The sequence below is a fragment of the Chiloscyllium plagiosum genome, chromosome 11 (assembly GCF_004010195.1).
Source record: "Chiloscyllium plagiosum isolate BGI_BamShark_2017 chromosome 11, ASM401019v2, whole genome shotgun sequence".
In the NCBI taxonomy this organism is placed as follows: domain Eukaryota; kingdom Metazoa; phylum Chordata; class Chondrichthyes; order Orectolobiformes; family Hemiscylliidae; genus Chiloscyllium; species Chiloscyllium plagiosum.
Window position 1 is genome coordinate 18,485,829 of NC_057720.1, and position 24,317 is coordinate 18,510,145.

At 39.7% G+C, this 24,317-nt stretch overlaps 1 protein-coding gene across 2 annotated transcripts in view; it reads left to right on the forward strand.

Annotated features, from left to right (window-relative positions):
- The window catches only part of mtf2 (metal response element binding transcription factor 2), a 53,518-nt gene that overhangs the window by 15,552 nt on the left and 13,649 nt on the right, over window positions 1-24,317 (forward strand). The window contains exons 4-12 of one of the 2 annotated variants that reach the window (XM_043698813.1): window positions 7,726-7,821; window positions 7,907-8,007; window positions 8,915-9,063; window positions 12,381-12,476; window positions 14,441-14,509; window positions 15,076-15,199; window positions 16,097-16,164; window positions 19,062-19,250; window positions 21,222-21,330. In XM_043698813.1, the coding sequence (XP_043554748.1) occupies window positions 7,726-7,821; window positions 7,907-8,007; window positions 8,915-9,063; window positions 12,381-12,476; window positions 14,441-14,509; window positions 15,076-15,199; window positions 16,097-16,164; window positions 19,062-19,250; window positions 21,222-21,330 (1,001 nt within the window). Of the gene's footprint in view, window positions 1-7,725; window positions 7,822-7,906; window positions 8,008-8,914; window positions 9,064-12,380; window positions 12,477-14,440; window positions 14,510-15,075; window positions 15,200-16,096; window positions 16,165-19,061; window positions 19,251-21,218; window positions 21,331-24,317 lie in introns of both variants that reach the window. The other variant, XM_043698812.1, reaches the window with a different exon arrangement.

Genomic DNA, 24,317 nt, shown 5'->3' on the forward strand with positions numbered 1-24,317 from the left:
CTTCTCCGGACTTGTCCTACCTGCCAATCTCCTTTTCCACCTATCCACTCCACCCTCTCCTCCCTGACCAATCACCTTCATCACCTCCCCCACTCACCTATTGTACTCTCTGCTACTTTCTCCCCACCCCCACTCCCCTCTAGCTTATCTCTCCACGCTTCAGGCTCTCTGCCTTTATTCCTGTTGAAGGGCTTTTGCCCGAAACGTCGATTTCGCTGCTCCTTGGATGCTGCCTGAACTGCTGTGCTCTTCCAGCACCACTAATCCAGAATCTGTGCATAATAAACCATGTTCCTCCATATTTGGTATTTGAAACAATGTTGTGCTTGAGTTTCTCATGGTCTAATAAAGCAACACTGGTCAAGGTGGTATAGGTATTGGGTGCAGGAAAATTGGATTATGTGGATGCTGGAGAGAAGGAGAGAAAAGAATTCAACAAAGGTTGCCATGTCATGTCCACACGTATGTTTTAGTAAGCACACCAGCTAACAATCAGTAATGATAGAATCATTGTCAGTGCCTTCATGTCTCTTATTGAGAGTGACAAGCTAATTTTAGTGCCCAAATTCTGTCTTATCTAGCCAATACTATTTTGAAGTTTTAAAAAAAAATTATTATAAAAGAAAAATTTCTGAACTATTTGGTTTGAATAGTGAATATGAAGGGGGAGCTTTAATCTTTGTACAAGTTATGTGCTTCATACAGGAAGCACAGTCTAAATTCAGCTTACCTGAAAATCCATATATTTTGGCGTCAACATTACACTTTTTGTGTTGATCAGTAATTAGCAAATCAATTTGCATTTATTTAAACTTGCCAGTTATCAAGAATAGAATGTAGTCAGAGTAGGAAGAAGTATTGGGCTAATGAAACTGTTTAAATGATGACATTAAACTATAAAAAGTCTTGTTTAGGAAGTTCAGCTGGGTCCAATTGTCTTATTGCAAAACAACTAAAGTTATTGTAGTTTAAAATCCTTGAGGTGATCTTGATGGGAATGTTGGGAATTTGTCATGTCTTGAGCCATTCTTAAATCCCTGCAGCCAATATCATCATCATGCTGTTGGATAGGAAGTTCTTGCAATCAGGAACAATAGTACAGCCATAAACTGGTTAAATGCTGAACAAAAGTGCGGTTGTGGGGGGTATAATACTTTTTGGTCCATGTTGCATTACTACATTTGAGTTACCAATTTTAATCATGTAAGTGAAGTACATTGTTATATAAACACTTAATACTTAATCCTACCTTTTTGTGGCAATTGAGAGTGCTAATGGTAACCTTGATATTATTGAGTCCAAAGAAGACTTTGGCTCAACCCTCGACACGATTCTTATCAACTTCCCTAAAGAATATCAATATTATTGTCCTTGGGAACTCCAGTGCCAGAGTTGGCAACTCTGGAAAGGGACTGTCAGAAAGAGAAGAGTTAGGAATTGCAACTCCAGTAGAGCTGTCATGCTTTCCAATGTGTGGAACACCAGCTGGTGTTCTGCCAAAAAGACAAGTTGATGATCTCTTGAAAGCATCCACAATCAAAGCACTAGTTTTGATTGATGTCATTGTTTAACTCCAAGACCAAAAGCAATTACCAATAGCTCCTCTGTGACTATCAAATCCCACCAGAAGCAGCTGATGGTGAAACTGTTCAGAAAAGAAGTTAAATATTGAGCAGCTTCAATAGCAAAACAAGCTGCAGGTGAATTTCCAACACATTCATCATCAACATCTCTAAAACGTTCATTTTAATGAAGTAAAGGAAATCTAACAAGAACTGAAGACAGGCATCATTTCATGCAACGAAGAAATCATTGATTACAAGACCCAGAAGCACCAAGGACTTGGTCAGTGAGAAGACTGCACCATCCAAGGCATCCTTAATAAGCGGAACGTTCTTTGCCTGGTAAAATGACATCACCAGCAAGGCAAAGAGGAGAACTCATCAAATAGCAAAGGTGGAGTTACCAAGAAGAACTGGGGAATCGAGAATCAATGGTGGATTGAGAAAGTTGAGGAACTGCAACTCCTTCTCGACAAGCAGGACAACTGGGGCTGCGTCAGGGCCACCAAGGCAATATATGCACCTACTTCCTTGGTCTCACATCGGCGCAGTCTCTCCCTTCTGAGAGACTGAAAAGACTAGCCTTCTGTTTAGAGAGCACTTCAAAGAATTCCTAACTGCAATGCAATTATTGATGAGAAAGTCATTGAAGAAGCATCACCCCACCTCCCATATCACCCATCAAAGATGATCTTAGACTGCCACCTAGTTTGGAAGAATTTGAAGCCCACATTAAACCATGAATTGAAAAGCTGCCGAAGTGGATATAATTCTAACAGCGATTTTCAAACTTGGAGGAGAAGGCATTACACATCATCTCCATCAACAATTCCTGAAAACCTGGGAAAGAGGAGAAATCTCTGCCGATCTCAGGGATGCTACCATCACCCTGATCTTATAGAAGTGTCTGTCCAGAGAAATCCACCAAGTCCTGTCTCTCCTCCATGACAGACTGTTGGTGACAGTCGTCACCACTGGTATTATGACACGATCCTTTTGAGGTCAAGATGAGTCAACCAGGGATATGTCATGACTCCCATTTTGTTCACCACCATCCTCCCTGTGCAGAACAACTGTCCATATGCTGGGAAATTGTCTGCAGAATGGATGGAGAACTTTCCAACCTCAAATTGTTGAAATCTAAGAAAAAATCAACACTGACACTGTTCATGGAATATCTGTACAGAGGAACCTCGATCATCTGAATGAGATGGGTGCACATTATTTCGTTTGGATAATTGGTTATTCGGTTAATTGATTTTCTCTGGGGCTCTGAGTTTTCTGTGAAGTCTGCTCCCTGTTCAGACTAGGCTAAAGCACACCGCGCGTGCCCCGTCCCCAACCACGTCTGCTGCTGCCTGCCCCTTGCCCCCCCAAACCCTGCCTGCCTGCCCCCTCCACCCCCACCCACCGTCCGTGCCCTGGCTGACCCCTTCCAATAGCAGCCGGACTGTACACCAACATTAAGACTATTGCTGCCTTTGTAGGCTAAGTCTCCAAATAGAACCCCCACATCCCGCACTCCACGCACACTTACCTTTTTACTGCAACGTTTTGACAAGTTCCATATTTGCCCTTACAGGACAATGTTGGAGAGAGTATCTGGGAAGGAGGGTTTAGGGTACACGCTTGTGTAGAACTCCAAGGAAAGTGTAGGGGGAGAGAGGGCAGAAGGTCAGTCATTTGGAGACTGTGCCTGGACTGTTCTCGGCAGCATCTCAGTGAGCCGAGTTCGTTTTTAATCATTGTACCTGCAAACAAAAAAACACGATCAGGGTTGAAACAGCTCTTTGACATTATATTTCTATCGGGATCTCGATCTCCTTCAGATAATCTGATATTTGGATAATCGATATTCGGATAATTGAGGTTCCTCTTTGTATGGATGACCGTCATCTCCATTCTTTCTGAACAGAATCTTCCAGCCTTGCTTAATTGGAAGTTTACCAAAGAGTAGGTCTCAGCCTTATCCCCAAGAAGACTCAAGTCCTTTATCAATCCATCCCAAGGCAAGTTCTTGTCTCTCTCCATTACTCGAGAAATCCTCCCACATGGGGAACATTTTCCCGACTTGGGAAGCCACTGTTCATCTAAGGGTGACAAAATCTGGAGACCCAACACTGCATCAAATCTGCAAGCCCCACATTTGGTTGTTGAAGGATGAGAATCTTTACCAACTGTGACGTCAGTGCTGATACCAAGATCTTTGGGTCTTGGCCAGTTGTTCTTCCGAAACTGGAACTACACACAGTCTCATCTTATGTCCCTGGAGAAGTAACATCAATGTTGTTTGAGTTGGTTTCTCCATAGCTCAGATGACAGTCATACTAACATTGGGGTCCTTGATAAAGTCAATAGTAGCAGCGTCAAGGCCGTGATCATCTAAAAATAACTCTGCTGGCTCAGCAACGTGCTTAGAATGCCTGAGTTCCAAATGCTAATGCAGATCTTCTTTGCCGAGCTCAAGGATGTCACTTGAACGAAAGGGCGACCAAAGACTACCGAAAAGCTTCACTCAAGAAAAGCAATATAAACATAAATGGCTTGAAGGCTCAAAGGAAACTGACTTGGAAGGAATTCCTATGAAAAGAACAGGAATTCTTTCAGAATCCCTGTTAGCAAGAGGAAGCATGGAAAAGGCACCTGAGAAAAGAGTGCCAGTGATCTTGAGGCCGAGGACCAAATCAACCTCCTGGAAACACCAAACAAATGGGTGGTTGGAGATGTGGCACTGGGTTTGGGCTCATCAGCTGTCCAAGGATCCACAGAAGCTGGATTAGTGAGACATTACCTAGATTTTCTTAACAAGTGGTTGCCAACAATGACTTAATCATAGGAAGGAGAGACAAAAGCACTAGCAGAACTATCATGGTGACTCTTGTGTGTTTTCTTCTTCCACTGTCCCTGACAGTGGGTGGGTCAGCATGAGATGCTTTTCGGAAGAGCAATGCAGACTTGACGACCTGAATGGCCTCTACCTGCCTTCTAGGGATTCTATGATTCTCTTCTGTTCTAATTGGATAAACCTATCTGTTATTCTCTATGATAGTGGACTTTTATTCACTTGTGGAGCGTTGGCGTTGTAGCCTAGCTGTCGTCCTGCTCCCCCGTCCCAGTCTAAGCAAAACGCTCAGACACAGTATAGGATTATCTCCTTCATCTTTATTCTAGGCCCTGGAGGGAGAGATAATGATCGCCCACGTACACAGAAACATGAGTTCATGATCTTCTCTGGAACAGCAGTTCCTCAATGAACTTTATAGTTATTTGACAGGGAGGAGCATCCAGATAAGGCAACATACGTATTAATTGGGTGACCGTTATAATCAACGAGTATCAGTAGCAGAGACCAAGCCCTTTACTGTTATACAATGAATGTTCTTAACCTCGTTAACTGGATTCATACAATGGATACTTTTCAGCTTGTTAACCCATTACCCTTGCCTCCAGCAGCCCATTGTTTACTGTAAGTTGTTATCTGATCTGAGTCATACTCAGCTGCACTTGTTTCACAAAAATCAGAACTTGATGCTTTTCTTGCCTGCTTATACCCTATACACATTCTCACAGCCAACATTTGCTGACCCCTAGTTGCTGTGAGAGGTAGGTGGCGAGCTGCCTTGAATCTCTGCAGTCCATGTACTCTAGGTGTACCCAGTGTTGTTAAGGAGGGAATTTGAGGATTTCGACCTCAAATTCAGTGAATGAACAGTGGTATATTTCCAAGTCGGAACGGTGAGTCGCTTGGTGGGGAACTTGCAGGTGGTGATGGTTTTGATAACTAACGAGCACCTCCTGAAGCAGGTTATTCCCTTTTGAAGTTTGGGATTCTTGTAATTCTGACCTGATGGTTGTAAGAGAAAAAGCCTCGATAACATGTCTCTTTTTAACAAAACTCAAGCTCTGTGTTACCAAGCAACTAGATCATAGAATCATCGTCTCCCTACAGTATAGCAGCAGACCATTTAGCCTGTGTCCTGACCCTCCAAAGAGCATCCCATCCAGACTCATCCTGCTGTCCTATCCCTACACCCCTACATTTCTGATGGCCAATCTATCTAACCCCCACCTCTTTGGACTGTGTGAAGAACTGGAACACCCTGAGGAAAGGGAGAATGTCCGTGTGGAGTTTGCACAGTCGCCTGGGGCTGGAATCAAACTGTCATCCCTGGCGCTGAGAGGCAAATGTTTTCAGTAAGTTACTGATGGCAAAAGGTAGAGTCATAGAGATATACAGCATGGAAACAGATATTTTGATCCAACTTGTCCATGCTGACCAGGTATCCTTTTTAAATTAGTCCCATTTGCCAGCATTTGACCCATATTCTTCTTGAATCGTTCCTATTCATATACACATCCAGATGCATTTAAATGTTGTAATTGTAACAGCCTCCTCCAATTCTTCTGGCAGCACATTCAATACAAGCACCACCCTCTGTGTGGAAAAAGTTGCCCCTTGGGTCCCTTTTTAAATATTTCTCCTCTCACCTTAAGCCCTCTGCTTTTGGGGAAGGCAATGGTATTATTGTTAGACTACTAATCTAGGGACCCAGGTTCAAATCTCGCCACGAAGATGGTGGAATTTGAATTCAATAAAAATCTGGAATTAAAAGTCTGGTGATGACTGTGAATCCATTGTTGATTGTCAGGAAAAAAACCCACATCTGGTTCACTAATAACGTTTCGGTAAGGAAACTGTTGTCCTTACTCAGTGTGGTCTACATGTGACTCCAAATGGTTGACTCTTAGCTGCTGTCTGGGCAATTAGGGATGGGCAATAAATGCTGTCCTGGCCAGAGATGCTGTCATCTTGTGAGTGAATGAATAAAATAAATAAAAATCCCTCACCCTGGGGAAAAGGCCATGTCTATTTACCCTAGCCATGCACCTCATATTTTATAAATCTCAATAAGGTCACCCCTCAGCCTCTGAAGCTCCAGGGGAAATAGTGCCAACCTATTCAGCCACTCCCTGTAGCTCAAATCCTCCAACCCTGGCAACATCCTTGTAAATCTTTTCTGAACCCTTTCACAACGTCCTTCCTATAGGAGGGAGATCAGAAGTGTATGCAGTACTCCAAAAGTAGCCGAAACAATGAACTGTTCAACTGCAACATGATCTCCCAATTCCTATGGTCAATGTGTTGATCAGTAAAGGCAAGCATACCAAATGCCGCCTTCACTATCCTATCTACCTGAGATTCCACTTTCAAGGAACTGTGAACCTGCACTCCAAGGTCTCTATTCAGCAACACTTCCCAGGATCTTACCATTGTGTGTAGAAGTCCTACCCTGACTTGCCTTTCCAAAATGCAGCACCTTGCATTTATCTGAATTAAACTCCATCTGCCACTCCTTGCCTCAATGGCCCATCTGATCAAGTTCCTGTTGTACTCTGATAATCTTCGCTGTCCATTATACCTTCAATTTTGGTGTTATCTACAAACTTACTAACTATACCTCCTATGTTCAATTCAAATCATTTACATAAATGAGAAAAAGCAGTTCACCCAGCACTGATCCTTGTGGCACACGATTGCTCACAGGCCTCTAGTCTGAAAGGCAACTCTCCACCACCACCTCCTGTCTTCTACCTTTGACCCAGTTCTGTATCCAAATGGCTAGTTCTCCCTGTATTCTGTGCATCTAATCTTGTGAACCAAATATTCAAATTTGGTTTTTACTTCTAATTTAATTTGATTGTGTCAGCGTCCAATCATTTGAGGGCTCAAATCACAAAAGACAGTTGAAGTAGATTTACTATAAAAATTTTTAAAAGTAAAATTGGCAGCACGGTGGCACAGTGGTTAGCACTGCTGCCTCACAGAGCCAGAGACCCGGGTTCAATTCTTCCCTCAGGCAACTGTCTGTGTGGAGTTTGCACATTCTCCCCGCATCCGCATGGTTTTCCTCCGGGTGTTCCGGTTTCCTCCCACAGTCCAAAAATGTGCAGGTTAGGTGAATTGGCCATGCAAAATTACCCATAGTGTTGGGTGAAGGGGTAAATGTAGGGGAATGGGTCTGGGTGGGTTGCTCTTCGGAGGGTCGGTTTGGACTTGTTGGGCCAAAGGGCCTGTTTCCACACTAATCTAATTTAATCTTGACACTGAACATAGTGCTTGCAATATGTGCTCAAGAAATATGTTTTGTGCATTTAACCCCAGGAGCTAGTGGAAGTGGAGAGATGGTTTGCACAATATGCCAAGAGGAATACTCTGAAGTACCCAATGAAATGGTTATTTGTGACAAATGTGGACAAGGTAAATTAAAATTTGAAAATAACCTTTGATATATTTTCATGAACGTTTAAACAATGAGGTATTACACTGCTATTTTTATCAATAGGTTATCATCAAAAATGTCACATGCCTAACATAGATTCCAGTGTGATTGCATCAGATGCCAAGTGGCTGTGTCGCCAATGTGTCTTTGCTACTACGACAAAGGTACGGTATGATGATGAGAATCGTATTTCTTTTCTGACAAACGATAAAATGGAATCAGTGAAGTAAATTACAATAAATCCCCAAGTACTAGGAACTGGTGTAGAGAAATAGATTTTGAAAGGATAAAAAGCGCAAATGTTTTGTTTACAATAAAACATAATAAATACTACCAGAAGTAGTACATTCAGCCCCGGAGCCTGCTCGACCATTGACTAAGATCATAGTTGATTTATCTTTTGAATATCACATCTCTATCTATTCCTGTTAACTTTTGACTCCCCTGCCTCGTAAGAATCAGTCTAACTCCAATTTAAAAATATTTAAGAACCCTGCTTCCACTGCTTTCTGAGGCAGACTGTTCCAAAATTGCACAATGCTTTTGAGAAAAGAATTCTTATCTTGGTGCTGAAAAGCAACTCCCAATTTTAAGTGTCCCCTAGTTCTGCACTTAACCACAAGAAGAAACATCCTTTTCACGTCTGCACGCTCAAGAGCATTCAGGATCTTTTAAACTTCAATCACTTTGTTCTTCCCCTTACAAGGACCAGTGAAATTAAGCCCAATCTGTCAATTTTATCTTCATAAGAGAGGTCACTCAATTCAGACATAATCTAGTAACTCTTTTGATCCACCTTCAATACATTGACATCTTAGTTTAGATAAGGGGAGACCAAAACTTTGTGCAGTATTTGAGATGTCGTCTCGCTAGCTGTGTAACTAAAGCACAATATCCTTGCCTTTCTGTTCAATTATTTGTAATAAAGGATAACATTCCAAGAGTTGCTTTTGGTGCTGTAACTGTGTACTGTTATATTGTGACTCATGGACTGAAACATGTAGGTCTTCTTAGGTAGTCAGTTATATAAATGAAAAATTTTGCAGCTACAGATTTTGTTTTACATTGTAGAGGGGTGGCGCTCTTAAGAAGGGACCGAATGCTAAAGCTCTGCAAGTCATGAAGCAGACGTTGCCATACCAGTTGGAGGACCTTCAGTGGGATGTAGGCCACAAAACAAATCATGAACAGTGTTACTGTTACTGTGGAGGCCCTGGAGAGTAAGTAAAATATATTGTGATTCAGATATTGCTTAATTAGGCTTTGTGGTAATTGGAGAAAATTGTAAAAGTGTCTTTTGACTGCCTTGTATGAAGGATAGCCTTTGAGTGGAAACAAGAATGATTACTAGTTAAAATATTTGCTGCAAGATGCTGTACATTAGTAAAAGACATTTTTATACTACAATGGTGACTACTTCAGAAATAATCCATTCACTATAGCATTCTTTAAGCTGCCTGGTGGTTGTAGGAAGGGCTACATAAATTCCACCTTTCTTCCTTTGTCTAAGAATCCATTGTAATTGATAGGATCTGACCATTAATAGTATTGAGTTTCATTTCAGGGTCAGAATCAAACTCTGCCATTCATTTCACAAGGGAATGGCTGTAAATGTTATCACTTGGTGTCCTGTTCACACACATTTACCTATGCTGAGGCAAATGTTCTTAATTGCCTTACAGCATCCTGTTATCACTTGGTGAGCCCAGATGTCCCTATCTTCTGCATTCCTTGAGTTCCCCCCCTTTTCTGAGCCTTCCTGCCTGTCTATTTTCTAGTGCAGTAAATGTGTTCTATAATTGACATTTTAGTCTAAATATTTAAAGACAAGTTTTAAGGCTATAGACTTTCTTAATAAGATACCAAAAATATGCCCACAATAGTCTTCAAGTACTGCCTGGTGATTTTGCCTTTCATTCTGAGATGACAGGCTAAATGTTTTCTTAATATATAGCAATCAGCGCTAGAAAGACACCAATCTCAACAGTGCAGATTGATCTGTCAGCCTTGTCATGTGCTAGAGTTCAGTTTGAGCTGAATGAAGGCTGAAAATCCACTTTCTTTTAAAGCATTAGATTGTGGCTGTACCTGAAGCCAAGTGGGAAGAGCCTCCTCCATCATCTGTCCTTCCAGATTTAATTAGTAAGGAAGGCTGGCTGATTCTTCAATGTCCAGGATCTCCATAAACCTGCCACTCCCAAGTATCATGTTATCAATGTAGTAACCAATTATATCTAAACTTCATAGAACTTCTTGAATTAGCAAATAGTTCATTTATGGGAACTATCCAATGATTTGCTGGATGTGTGCATTGGGAAAACTGTGAAAGGAATTAAAATTATATAAGGATAATAGGTTCAAATCCATAGAATGCTCAAATCGCTTTATAAATGCAGTATATTTGCATTTGCAGTGAAGCTGAATACCTACTTAATCTTATGAGATAGGATACACTTTTTTCAGCTTTGTAGATCTGTTTGCTTTTGTGGTGTCAGTGTGGTAATGGGATGCCTCCCTACATTGAGTGAATGCAATAAATTGCATTTTTTTCCAGCTCTCAGAACATCCCCTCAATTAATAACTGAGTGGAGTTGTGCATGAAACTTGTGCAATTATTAACCTAAAAATGTGTTGCTGGAAAAGCACAGCAAGTCAGGCCAAAGGGCTTATACCCGAAACTTCGATTCTCCTGCTCCTTTGATGCTGCCTGACCTGCGCTTTTCCAACAACACATTTTTAAGCTCTGATCTCCGGCATCTGTAGTCCTCACTTTCTCCCAATTATTAACCTAGAGATCCAGGTAATGTTCTGGGGACCTGGGTTCAAATCCAGTCATGGCAGATGATGGAATTTGAATTCAAAATTCAAAAAATCTGGAATTAAGAGTCTACTGATGACCACAAGTCCATTGTCAATTGCCGGGAAAACCCGTCTGGTTCACTAACATCCTTTAGGGAAGACAACTGCCATCCTTACCTGCTCTGGCCTATATGTGACTCCAGACCAAAGTAATGTGATTGCCTCTTAACTGCCCTCTGGGCAATTGGGGATGGGCAATAAATGGCTAGCAATGCCCTCATCTCGTGGATGAACAAAAAAAGCATTTGATCAATTGTTGATTTTTTTTAACATATTGAGCCAAGAAACCTGGGATTTATTAATTTTAAATATTGTGGTATGTTTTTCATATGCTGCTGTTAGTTTTTCATTTAACAAGTGCAACACAATTTAGGTTGACACATTAGTATGCTCAAGTCCAGGAGTGAGGTTTGAATGGCAGACTGAACTCCAGCTGTGAACCATAATGTCTTCTAAATTAATGCTGTGGCCTTTATGAGGAAAGGTGGTAAAACAGGCTGTTGTGATCGCCTAGTGGATGAAAGCATTGCTACAATATTAGGCTAGTACATAAGCAGGTTCCTCGGCCCAGTCTTTGGTTTGTGCTCACTTAGTTCGGTTCAAGGAAATGTTGTAGAATGGAGACATGCAGAGGAAAATGTTGCCCATGATTTAGAAATTAGGCCACATGGGGTGACAGTAAGGTCACCATCATCCCAGAGGATCCTGCTCCCTCATCAGTGAGAGAGGGACTACTCAAGGTGTTTTAACCTAAGAGTCATCATGCCTCAAGCAACAGACGAGGTTGAGAAGGTGGGACCTTCATGATTACCTTAGCCACTATGGGAATTGAAACTCTGCTGTTGGCATCACTGTGCATCACAAATCAGCTGTTCAGCAACTGAACTAACTCACCCCCAAATTGATATGAATACTCTCTTTATAGTCAGCAATTTGACAATTTAATTTCACTGTTTGGATTTACCACTGCTGGTATTTGTGGAATTCATGCACTGCATTAAGTGATTGAGGGGGAACAACAAAGATTAGTAGTTGGTGAGGTATAGTGTATGAAGGAAACAACAATGTAATATGTAGTTGAAATAAAAGCAGTGCAAGAAAATCTCAGGTCTGGCAGGATCTGTGAAGAGGGAAAGTTAATGTTTCATGTCAAGTTACTCTTTGGAACTCTCTAGTGTGTGGTTAATCTTTTTTATCCTATAATTCAGCAGAGATAATTTGCTGTACTCAAAATATCAACTGACAAGCACCAAAGAGAGTGCGACCCAATATTGTTGTTTCTGTGATCGTCCAGTATTGGTGGTTCTTCATGAATTGAATTCGGTTACGTTCCAACAGCTTGGAATATTTAAGGATTATCTATAGGCTACAATGTATTTTGTTTTTTGAGAGGGAAGACTATCATAACCATATAACAACAAATAGGAATTTAGTAGCTACATATTCTCATTTAATCTATTAAACCAGCGAGAAACATTTTCTCATGGGCATTTTATATAAAAAATCCAAAATGTTCTTAAAACTCTTCTTTCTCAATTGCAATTATACTGTGACAGTGGTCAACTCTTTAAAATGAATATGTAATATAAGGATTCATAAAAGATAAGTCAACTTTTACTATTCTTAACAGATGTTTAATTGTATATTGAGCTGTATATTTTTGCTTTATTTTTGTTAGCTGGTACCTAAAAATGCTGCAGTGCTGGAGGTGTAAACAGTGGTTCCATGAAGCCTGTATACAATGCTTACAGAAGCCAATGCTTTATGGAGACAGGTGATGTTAAATACTAATGTTTAAAGCATGTCTATGATTTTTGGTTAAATTGAATGTATTTCCATAATATTATAATACCTTCATATCTATGTCTGACTATATGTTGACGAGCTCACTAAAGTAAATATTGCATTAACTCATTGCTGACAAGGAGTTAACCGAACAAGTAGTCTTTTGGTGATACAGTTGTTGGATTTCACTTTAAAAGCAGCTAAGTGATTCAGCTGCTTTAGGTGAGAAAGTGTACACATTGTGCATAGCTGCTTTGAGAAGTACTCTCGTTGCTTGCCAGATGTGATCTAGCTGACTCGACATCAGAGCAAAACTAAAACTTCACATCAGCATAAGCTGCATAGTATAGCGAACTTGCACGACGGTTTTTGTATTTAATTTCAATTTTCTTATGTATTTGAATTGTAAGTTATTTTGCCTTATTTGGATGACAGAAATGCATGTTTAGATCAAAATGTGTGCAACTCATAGCAGCAAGGCAGAGAGAAGACTTGCAGGGATGACACCAGAAAAGTACGTGTGCACGTAAGACTGACAGGCTCTGTCAATGTTCCCTCGTAAATAGAAGGCTGAGGGGTTCATAGAAAGCTAACCTTTCTTCGTAGAGATCTTTAAAATTATGAAAGGTTTGGCTGAGGTGTTGGCAGACTATTCCCCACAGGAAGAAACAATGGAGTTTTTGACCCTCAGCATAAGTCAACAAGAATTCCAGAAGGAATTTGAAAGAAACTTGTTAGTCAAAGAGTCGTGAGAATGTTGAATGTCAGTGTGTATCTTGAAAAGCTTTTAATCTCTGTTAAAGTATATATTAGTGTTTAGATTAGCTAAAGACATGCTTTTAGTTCTGTCACTTTTGGACTCTGTTATCTGGCCAACTAGAAAGATATTGAGCATAGATAAAATATCTCCAAGTAGGTGAATTTGAGGCAGAGTTGGCTTGAGTCTGCCATAACTATGAGTTGATCTTTTTGGAAGTCTGAAAGCAAGTTTGTGATTTATCTTGATTGCAAAATTTATGTGGAGAAGATACATAAACAAGAAGTAAATCCGATTATGTAGGAGAAACTAATCATTTATTTAAGTTTAAAATTTGTGCTGATGTAATGCTTTTGACATCCGAGACAGCTTCAGTCAGTTCAATACTTGTGATGTTTAGTCACCATTGTAGGCAAGAATTTGAAGCAGCTGATTGTATGCCGCAAAGTCTCAAACTTATACATAATAAAAATCTGTTTGTGATGTTAGAGTGCCTTAGATAGAAGTCTTCTGTTCTTAGAAAAAGTCCTGTGAGATATTTCACATCTATCTGACAACAGGCAAGTGACACCTGAATTTAACATTTTATCCCAAAGTCTCAAAAGTGCAACATTTTCTGATTGATGCACTGAAGTATCAAAGCAATTCTGTGTTTTACTCTTCAAATGAGGCGGAACACACTGCCTCAGAAAGTGGCGATGTTTCTGCTAAGCATATAGAGAGCCAAGAGTACTCCATGCTATGAAAAGGACATGGAAGCTCTGGGGAGAGAAAAACAAACCAAGGGTTGCAAGGTTGAATGAGAATTAAGAGATTTTAGCTGTTGGAGAAGATTGTGGCTTTCTTTGATTTAGAAGTGACCAGATAGAGGTCTTTTAAAATTTTGATCAGATTGAACAGGATGAATATCTTTGCTCAGAACGGTTGGCATGTGGAACTTGTTACCACAGCAAATGATTGAGGTGAACAGTTTAGATGGCTCTTGTAAAAAAAAAGCTAAGTACATGAGAGAAGGGGGAAGTGAGAAGAAATGCTGAAATAAGAGAAGATGGAAGAGGGCGAACGATTTTCATGCAGTATAGATGACACACAGCTTAGTTGTGCTGAATGGCTCACGTCTATTCTTACATTCCTCGTAATCTGGAAATACCATTGTCATCTCTATATTGATTAAAAAGGATTTTTTTGTCCATTAGGTTTTATTTATTTATTTGTTCCGTATGCAATTCTGGACCAGAATACCTCAAACGTCTACCTTTACGTTGGTAAGTTATATGTAATTGTTTTGCTTCAGTGTTTTAAAACCTACAGTATTATTTTGCTCAAATTTATCAAGAACTTTTATAAATACCAGTTGTTCTGATGGCATTATGATGGTTCTTTTTGATGATCAGGAGATTAAAGTCAATATAAATGATAATGTATTTACGCTGAAGTGATAACTTGTAATGTCAAACACATTTGAGGACTATGCACAATTTTAATCATAATTTTAAAATGTTGACTAATATTCAAATCAGTTAATTTATTGTTCATTTCTTGTTAGAAAACAGAAACTTTAAAAAGTACCCGAAATAAATGGAATCAGTAACTGTAAAATGTTTGCAGTTTTAGTTCTGCCACCATCTGATTTATTTTCACAAGCTATATAATTGGATGAATTTGTCAGATTCCGATTGATCTATCCCTCCGAATCGCTCTTGGTTTTGAGTTAACCTGCAGTTTTGAGCGTGTGCTGTAATTGACTAACAAATGAGTACTTGAAGAAATGTGATGAAACCTATGCTCCTCAGTGGATATTAAAATACTTTCGAACACTTTTCTCTCCCAGGGTTGACATAGCACACTTAAGCCTTTACAATTTAAGTGTTATTCATAAAAAGAAGTATTTTGATTCTGAGCTTGAATTGATGAATTACATTAATGAAAATTGGGACAAACTGCAACCTGGTGAGGTAAGGTCAAATTATGGTTTAGCACTGAATATGACTGACTTGTGTTTAGCAGAGTCAATTTCCAGACTGTTGTTTGTTGTATATGTTTATGTGCAGCAATATTTAAACTGGATAATTTTGCCTCAAATTATATTCTGCAACTTTTCAGTGGAAATATAATTTTAGGTTTTGTTTTAAAATGTGCATTTAACACTAAATTTAATGATGGGTTAATATTGAAGTTCAATTTGAAAACTGACTAGCTGGTGTATGTTGATACTTGTCAATATAAATATTTGGCAGAAATTTTATATGTTCTGTTAGAGGGTTAACTTGAATGTGTCATACATGAATATTTTACATTTAGTTTGGAGTATTGATGCACTCTAAAGTAGAAATAATTAAAAGCATATATATTCTTAGTTTTCTGAGATTAGATTACATTAGATTAGATTACATTACAGTGTGGAAACAGGCCCTTCGACCCAACAAGTCCACACCGACCCGCCAAAGCGTAACCCACCCATACCCCTACATATACCCCTTACCCCTTACTACGGGCAATTTAGCATAGCCAATTCACCTGACTTGCACATCTTTGGACTGTGGGAGGAAACCGGAGCACCCGGAGGAAACCCACGCAGACACTGGGAGAACGTGCGAACTCCACACAGTCAGTCGCCTGAGGCGGGAATTGAACCCGGGTCTCTGGCGCTGTGAGGCAGCAGTGCTAACCACTGTGCCACCGTGCCGTGAGCTTCAAAAGTACAGTATTAATTTTTATGCAGTAGGTAGATTTGTTTGAAATTTATATCAATGTAACACACTTTGCTAATTTGCTAATATTTTGCGAATCAATAATTTTATGGGGCCCAAACAATAAAATGATTTTGAATTTGTCATGTTATTCATTTGTAGCTTGTTGATACTCTAAAATCGGATCGATACGAATATGTTCTGGAAGCCCTAAATGAGAACAAATGCATGTAAGTGAGAGTTTAGATATTTTTGAATTAATCTGCAATGTTATTACACACTAATGGAATACTTGAACCTGGGATTTGTGGTTAAGAAGTAGGGACACTACCACTATGCCATTTGAGCCCCCAAAGTGCAGGTTAATCCCAAATAGGTACAATGGAATCGACTGTGTACAGTGTAAAGAAAATTCCACTGAAATAGATTTCTCCTATTAGCCTTTGTGCATGTAGAAAACGAAGGTAGTGAGTAGAACTCTGTTCAGTGAAAATATTTTCTGCCAGCTTGTCCATCACCCCAACTTTACTGAACTATATTTGCACTCTGCTCCTTTGTACGTTACATTCAAAGTCCCCACATTTTTTTAATTCAAATCCTGGTGAATTTTAATGCTTTATGAATGTTACTGCGGAGTCTGCAACAATACTTTCATGTAACAAAAGCAGAAATTGCTGGAAAGGCTCAGCAGGTCTCGCAGCATCTGTGGAGAGAAATAGAGTTAATGTTTCGGGTTGAGGAAAGCTCACTAAACCCAAAATGTTAAGTCTTGATTTCTGTTCACAGATGCTGCCAGACTTGCTGAGCCTTTCCAGCAATTTCTATTTTTGTTGTGACTTCCAGCATTTGCAATTTTTCCAGTTAATATTTCAATGTAATTTGACAGTGGTCACTGCATAAGAGGCTGATTGGCTACCTATGTTCTTGTAAGAGCAGTTCAACTAGTCACATTCCTCTGATCTTTCCCTTGAAGCAAACAAATAAAAAGGGTAAAAGTCACGGCCAAAGAACTGTAATAGGCATTGAACTTTAGTTAATGGTTTCAGGTGCAGATCTAGCATTAGCAGGCTGCTTTTTGTATTGCAATTTATAAGATGCTGGCAACTTAATTTTTCAATAAGTTTCCAAAATTATTATCAACAAATCAGTCTAGATGGGATGGAATTAATAAGCTGAACTTGTTACAAAAAATTAGTGGGTAGGAGATTGTCCAACAGCCAGATGACATTATGTGATTTTGAGAAGTTTTTTTTTGGTTCTTTAAAAATGCAAATGGATTGACGTTCTTTGTATGCTTATTTTCCTTTTGCATGGATTTTAACAAGGATTTTGATGAAGTTCCATGAAGTAGTGTGGTCAGAAAATTAGAAGGCCGTGGGATCCATGGGAAAGTGGCAAATAACATTTAAAATTAGTTCAGTGGCAGTAACCAATGGGTTTCTTTGCTTAGCTGAATAGCTGCTTTCAGTGGACTTTCACAGTGCTGCTTACTGTTCATATCTTAATCTTAAATATAGTAGACATAATTATGTACGTAGATAATTATCTGTAGGGTTCCTAGTGAGGAAGAAAGCTGTAAACTGCAAGGAAAATAAGTATGTTTTGGTCAGATGCTGGAAAGTGGAATTCAGCCTAGTAGAGTGAAGTAACACATTTGCAGAGGCATGGGGTGAGGTGGGGAGAATGTTCTCTGCTTACCACAGGAGTCAATTTGTTGTGAAATTGCCTTTTCATGGGATGTTATTATATTAAAACAGCTAATTAGTAATAGTTATTGTATCTATTATTCTGTTAAGTTTCCGATCGAGTTAAGTTATTCCAATTCCTTCTTTCCTTTTTTAATTGTATTTTAACTATAGTGGATGAATAAAGTGCTTTGCATGAAATCAGGTAGCTTGACTCATTGAATTGTACTTGGAAAGCAGCACCTTACGTTTACCTTTAAAATTAAAAAAATTGTCTTGACTACCTTTTGAATTTTGAGGGGGTTTAGTCTGGTTCATAACAGAGGGTAGAGAGGTGATTTGTAAGGATGTGGTAAGGAATTAAAAATCTTTGCTTTAAGGAATGTTGATTCAGCTGTTAGTTTTCTTTGATACTTAGGAGGTTTGAAAGATTTACTTGACCTATACAAAATTAAGAGGCTCAGGTGGTGAATAGTAACGGCTGTACAGGACATTGGTTAGGCCACTGTTGGAATATTGCAAGCAGTTCTGGTCTCCTTCCTATCGGAGAGATGTTATGAAACTTTAAAGGGTTCAGAAAAGGTTTACAGGGATGTTGCTGGGGTTGGAGAATTTGAGCTATAGGGAGAGGCTGAACAGGCTGGGGCTGTTTTCCCTGGAGCATCGGGGGCTGAGGGATGACCTTTTCAAGGTTTACAATATTATGAGGGGCATGGATAGGGTAAATAGACGAAGTCTTTTCCCTGGGGTCGGGAGTCCAGAGCTAGAGGGCATAGGTTTAGGGTGAGAGAGGAAAGATATAAAAGAGACCTCCGAGGCAACTTTTTCACACAGAGGCTGGGGTACGAGTATGGAATGAGCTGCCAGAGGAAGTGGTGGAGGCTAGTACAATTGCAACATTTAAGAGGCATTTGGATGGGTATATGAATAGGAAGGGTTTGGAGGGATATGGGCAGGGTGCTGGCAGGTGGGACTAGATTGGGTTGGGATATCTGGTCGGCATGGATGGGTTGGACCGAAGGGTCTGTTTCCATGCTGTACGTCTCTATGACTCTATGACCTGTTTTCCTTGGAGCTGTCACTGACTGGGGGCATACGTTTCAAGTAATTGGAAGAACAATTAGAGGGTGGCATGTGTCTGGAATTTAGTGCCTGAAAGGACTATAGAGGTTGAAATATTCACTATATTTAAAAACTATTGAGGTATATTGAACTGCTGTAACCTTGCAGGGTGATACTAAGAATTGGACAGTAGGATTGGTCTGGATAGCTCCTGTTTGACTGGCATAGACATGATTAGCTGAACAGCCACCTGTGACATAGATGTTCTATATTTCCAAGGTATGCACTGTGGCATACAGCAAGAAGAATGTCTTTCCTCTATGCAATTTGAAAATCTTTGTCGCATTTTGTTTTGTGTCTAATCTGGTCATTGGAATCAGGTTCATGTCTGGCAAAGAAATAAAGAAGAAGAAACATTTATTTGGATTGCGAATTCGTGTACCTCCGGTTCCTCCTAATGGTGCAATGAAGACTGAAGAAATTACTGAGGATGTTTCTCATGAATTTAAAATTAAGGGAAGAAAATCTAGTAAACCTACACCTGTATCAACACCTGTTGCTGCAAAAAGGTAAAGCAAATCACAAAGCTGTTGTCTTTTGGCTCTTTGAAGAGAGATCTGAGACAAACTGAGTTGCCATAGGCAACAGAAATACATTCTGGACCTCAGCATGAGCTGTCAGACCATTCTGAGATGCATGAGCAATTTCAGTAATGCATGAAGACTAACTGTGTCATTCCAAGTAGTGAGATTCTGCATTTTTACGTAAACTTGAAATGTCAGAGAGTCTTTAGTGTCTCTTCCACCTAAGGTAGATAATCCACTCGGAAGTTCATAGATTATTGTCCTTTTCTTTTAAAAATAAACTTTTTTTTATTATCATGGTACCCTTCCTTCCTTGTGTACAATCACAATCTGATCTTAATACCCTTACTGCTTTCTGTCCCAAGTTATATATTTTTAAAATTATCATCGCTTATGGTTTCATTGATATCTTGTATTTCATGACTTATGGCTCAGATCACGGTGTGGTAAATCTTTGAAAGAACTGTCCATTTTATGATACTCAAGTTAGTTTTGTAATGCTCAATATTAGAGTCAGAGAGATGTACAGCATGGAAACAGACCCTTCGGTCCAACTCGTCCATGCTGACCAGATATCCCAACCCAATCTAGTCCCACCTGCCAGCACCCAGCCCATATTCCTCCAAATCCTTCCTATTCGTGTACCCGTCCAAATACCTTTTAAATGTTGCAATTGTACCAGCCTCCACCACTTTCTCTGGCAGTTCATTCCATACACGTACCACCCTCTGCATGAAAAAAGTTGCCCCTTGGGTCACTTTTATATCTTTCCCTTGTCCCCCTAAACCTATGCCCTCTAGTCATGGACTCCCCCACCCAGGGAAAAGACTTTGTCTATTTATCCTTTCCATGATTTTCATTTTTATAAACATCTAAAAAAATCACCCCATAGCCTCTGACGCTTCAGGGAAAATAGCCACAGTTAATTCAACCTCTCCCTATAGCTCAAATCCTCCAACCCTTGCAACATCCTTGTAAATCTTTTCTGAACCCTTTCAAGTTTCACAATATCCTCTCAACAGGAAGGAGACCAGAATTGCTTGCAATATTCCACCAGTGGCCTAACGAGTGTCCTGTACAGCTGCAACATGACCTCCCAACTCCTGTACTCAATACTCTGACCAGTAAAGGAAAGCATACCAAACATCTTCATTAGTAGTTAATAATTGTAGCAAAGCAAATAATGGCAAATAAGTGAAATGTTTTTCAGAATTAAAGCAAAAAGCCTTGAAATACAAAGAGGAGATTAAGAAAAGAAGAAAGGAAAGCACTGTGTAGAAGAAAAACAGCTTACATAAAATAAGACGAATTGTATTGACAAAATTAACCCATTCTAAGCTATTTGAACTCTGCATTTAAGTGGAATCATAAATTCTCAGTTAAGTAGATTAATGATAAATCTCCATCTGAGTAGGCCATGGCTCAAAATATATTGTGATAGATGAATTCCCCTCTCCCGACAGCTTGAAAAATAAGAAACTCTCCCAATCTAAAAATGACACAAAATTCAATCATTGGCCAACAAATCAGAAAGGTTGCCCCTTTTAAGTAGAAAAAGACTGAGGGGCTGAAAGGGGACTGAGCAGTTTTAAACCTTTTATCAATGAAATATTTTGCTAACTGGATCCAGGAAGTCTTCAAGCTGCTGAGGCAATTACTTCCTTGCAAATGAATATGCAGTTCCTAGTTTGCATTATTTGACCCTTGGAGTAGGCATATTCTCTCCCTTGACTATGCTGTACTTCTGGTTTCCAGTGTATCTTGGCTGTGATTTGGGAACAGATTCTCTTCTAATTGCTACTGAAATTTCTATTGGAAGGGGGAACTATTGAATTTTTTTGAAAAGAAATGTATCTCATTATTCTGAAAACAAAAACTTTTAGTGCTCCATATGTTCTCTAAACTGTAAGTTTTGTGTAGTTTTTGCATTCTAATAATTTATTTTTTAATCAGTAGTCCATTAAATAATGACCTGGAAAAAAAAGTCAAGAAAAAGTCATCCATTGAACCTTCAGAACAGTATACAAAATTGAAGGTCAAAAGAATCACTGATTCAACGACTGTAGTAAGTTGACTTATTCTCTTCAATATTTCTGCTTTACAGCTTGGCTATTGAAATCAAAGAGGTATGGAATATAATTACAAAGGCAGCAATCATCTCAGTCGTCATTTTATCACATCGATTTTTCAATAAAGGTTCATAAATCATGAATGACTACTTGAATTTGAGTTACTGTAATTGGGATGTTTTGTCTGCTTTCTGTGTCCCCTCTATATCTGGATATTTAGATGTCAGTGGATACTAATCAATGGTGGACTAATTAATAGATTGTGTACATTCTCACTTTTCAATTTTTCAGTTAAGTTATCTGAAAAAATGAAATTTGGAGTCTAGTCCATGTTGATCAGTGCCACTAATTATTCTAGCTTTGTTTAATTTATTTGAAGTCGGTTGGTTCAGCAAGTTTCCTTAAATCAGTTGGCCAACTTGTGTTAGCAGCACAGGTAATATTTACTTAGATAATTGGCTTGGTTCTGGTACAATAATGCACAGCCAACTGATTGTGTTCAGTTTGTGTATTTGTCACAGTTAATTCAGCAAAGTTAAGAGTTTGATGTTTACGGTTTGAATTGACTTTAGTAGACAATGTTTTCAGGGCTGTGGGGAAAGAATGGGGGAAGTGGGACTCCAGTTGCTCTTGCCAGCTCTCTTCATGGCACAATGATCTTCTTCTGTCATGATTATATGATTTTATTTCAGATTCCTAAATTGATTCTTGTTGAATATTCCTAGGTTATTTAAAAGTACTGTTAGTAATAGATGGTCATGTGACATCACTACGTTTATGTAGTGTACATACCCAAAGATGCATTACAATATGCAATTGTATTCATTTCCCATTTTTTGCGTTATACAGAATGTGTACATAGCATGTGCAGAATGAAATGATTTTAAGTGTTAAACTCATTCCTAATATGGGGAACAAAATGAAGATTTACAAGTAGTTTGGGGGGCTAAAGAAATTGTACCTATTGCTAAGCGGAAGAGAGAGGCTTATGTGACGTTGAGGTGAGATGGTTCAGATGAGGCGATGGAGAGTTAGAGTAGCTAGGAAGGATTTAAAGAGAGCGTTAAGAGGAGCAAGGAGGGGACATTAGCAGTCTTTAGCAGGTAGAATAAAGGAGAACCCTAAAGCTTTCTATAGATATGAGGAATAAAAGGATGATGAGGGTATGAATAAGGCCTGTCAGAGACACAAGTGGGAAGTTGTGTGTGGGCCCTATGGAGATCGGAGACATACTAAACGAATATTTCTCACCTGTTTTCACTCGGGAAATGGAGAATATTGTAGAGGAGAAGACTGAGATATGGGCTATTAGACTTGAAAGGATTGAGGTTAGTGAGGAGATGTTATCAATTCTAGAAGGTGTGAAATTAGGTAAATCCCGTGGGTTGTTTAGGATTTTTCCAAGAGATCTCTGGGATGCTAGGAAGGAGATGGCTGATCTTTGAGTCATCATTGTCCATAGGTTTAGTACCAGAGGACTGGAGGATTGCAAACGTTGTGCCCTTGTTCAAGAAGGGCAGTAGAGATAACCCAGGTAACTTATAGACTAGTGAGCCTTGTGTCTGTTGGAGGAAAAGTTTTGGAAAGGATTAGAAGAGAGAGGATTTATCGAATTTTGAGAAGGTTTGTAGCTCAGGTTGAGGTTTTGGGTGTAGGTTTGCTCGCTGACCTGGAAGGTTCATTTCCAGACATTTCGTTACCCTACTAGTGGGGCCTCCGGGTGAAGCATGGATACATGAACACTAACTAGCCACAAAAAGACATGACCCACTCTGACTAGTATCCTCACATACGGATGAGGAAGGACACCACTTCGACTGGGACAACACATCAATCTTAGGACAAGCCAAACAGAGACAGGCACAAGAATTCCTAGAAGCATGGCATTCCAACCGGGACTATCAACAAACACATAGAGTTAGACCCCATCTACCACCCGCTGAGAAAAGGAACAGGAAATAACTTCACCACAGAAAATAACATCACCACAGGAAGTGACATCACCAACCCAAAGATATAAATAGAAAGCAGGAGTTTTCAGCATTGCTTCGCCTGGAGGCCCACTGAAGATGTTACCTAGTAGGGTAACAAAACATCTAGAAATGAACCTTCCGGCTCAGCGAGCAAACCTACATCCAAAAGATAGGATTTATAATTATCTAGCAAGCAATAATTTGATTGGAAATAGTCAACATGATTTCGTCAAGGGGAGGTGGTGTCTCACAAATCTCATTGAGTTTTTTGAGGTGGTGACCTAGCATGTGGATGAACGTAGGGCAGTTAATGTGGTGTACGTGGACTTCAGCAAAGCCTTTGATAAGGTTTCACATGGTAGGCTACTGGAGTAAATGCAGAGGCATGGGACTGAGGGTGATTTAGCAGTTTAGAATAGAAACTGGCTTTCTGTAAGAAGGCAACGAGTGGTGATGGAGAATATTTAGCCTGGAGTCCGGTTACCAGTGGTGTGCTACAAGGATCTGTTTTGGGACGGTTGCAGTTTGTCATTTTTAGAAACGACTTGGATGCAGGCATAGATGGATGGGTTAGTCAGTTTGCAGATGATACTGAAGTCACTGGAGTGGTGGACAGTGTGGAAGAGTGTTGCAGGGAGACTTGAATAAACTGCAGAATTGGGCTGAAAGGTAGCAAATGGAGTTCAATGCAGATAAAATGAGGTGATTCACTTTGGAAAGAATAACAAGGCAGAATACTGGGTCAACTTGAAAGGTTCTTCGTAGTGTGGATGTGCAGAGGAATCTTGGTGTCCATGTACATAGAAGGAGAAAGTGAGGACTGCAGATGCTGCGGATCAGAGCTTAAAAATGTGTTGCTGGAAAAGCTCAGCAGGTCAGGCAGCATCAAAGGAGAAGGAGAATTGACGTTTCGGGCATAAGCCCTTCTTCAGGAATAAGGAGGGTGTGCCAAGCAGGCTAAGATAAAAGGTAGGGAGGAGGGACTTGGGGGAGGGGTGTTGGGAATGCGA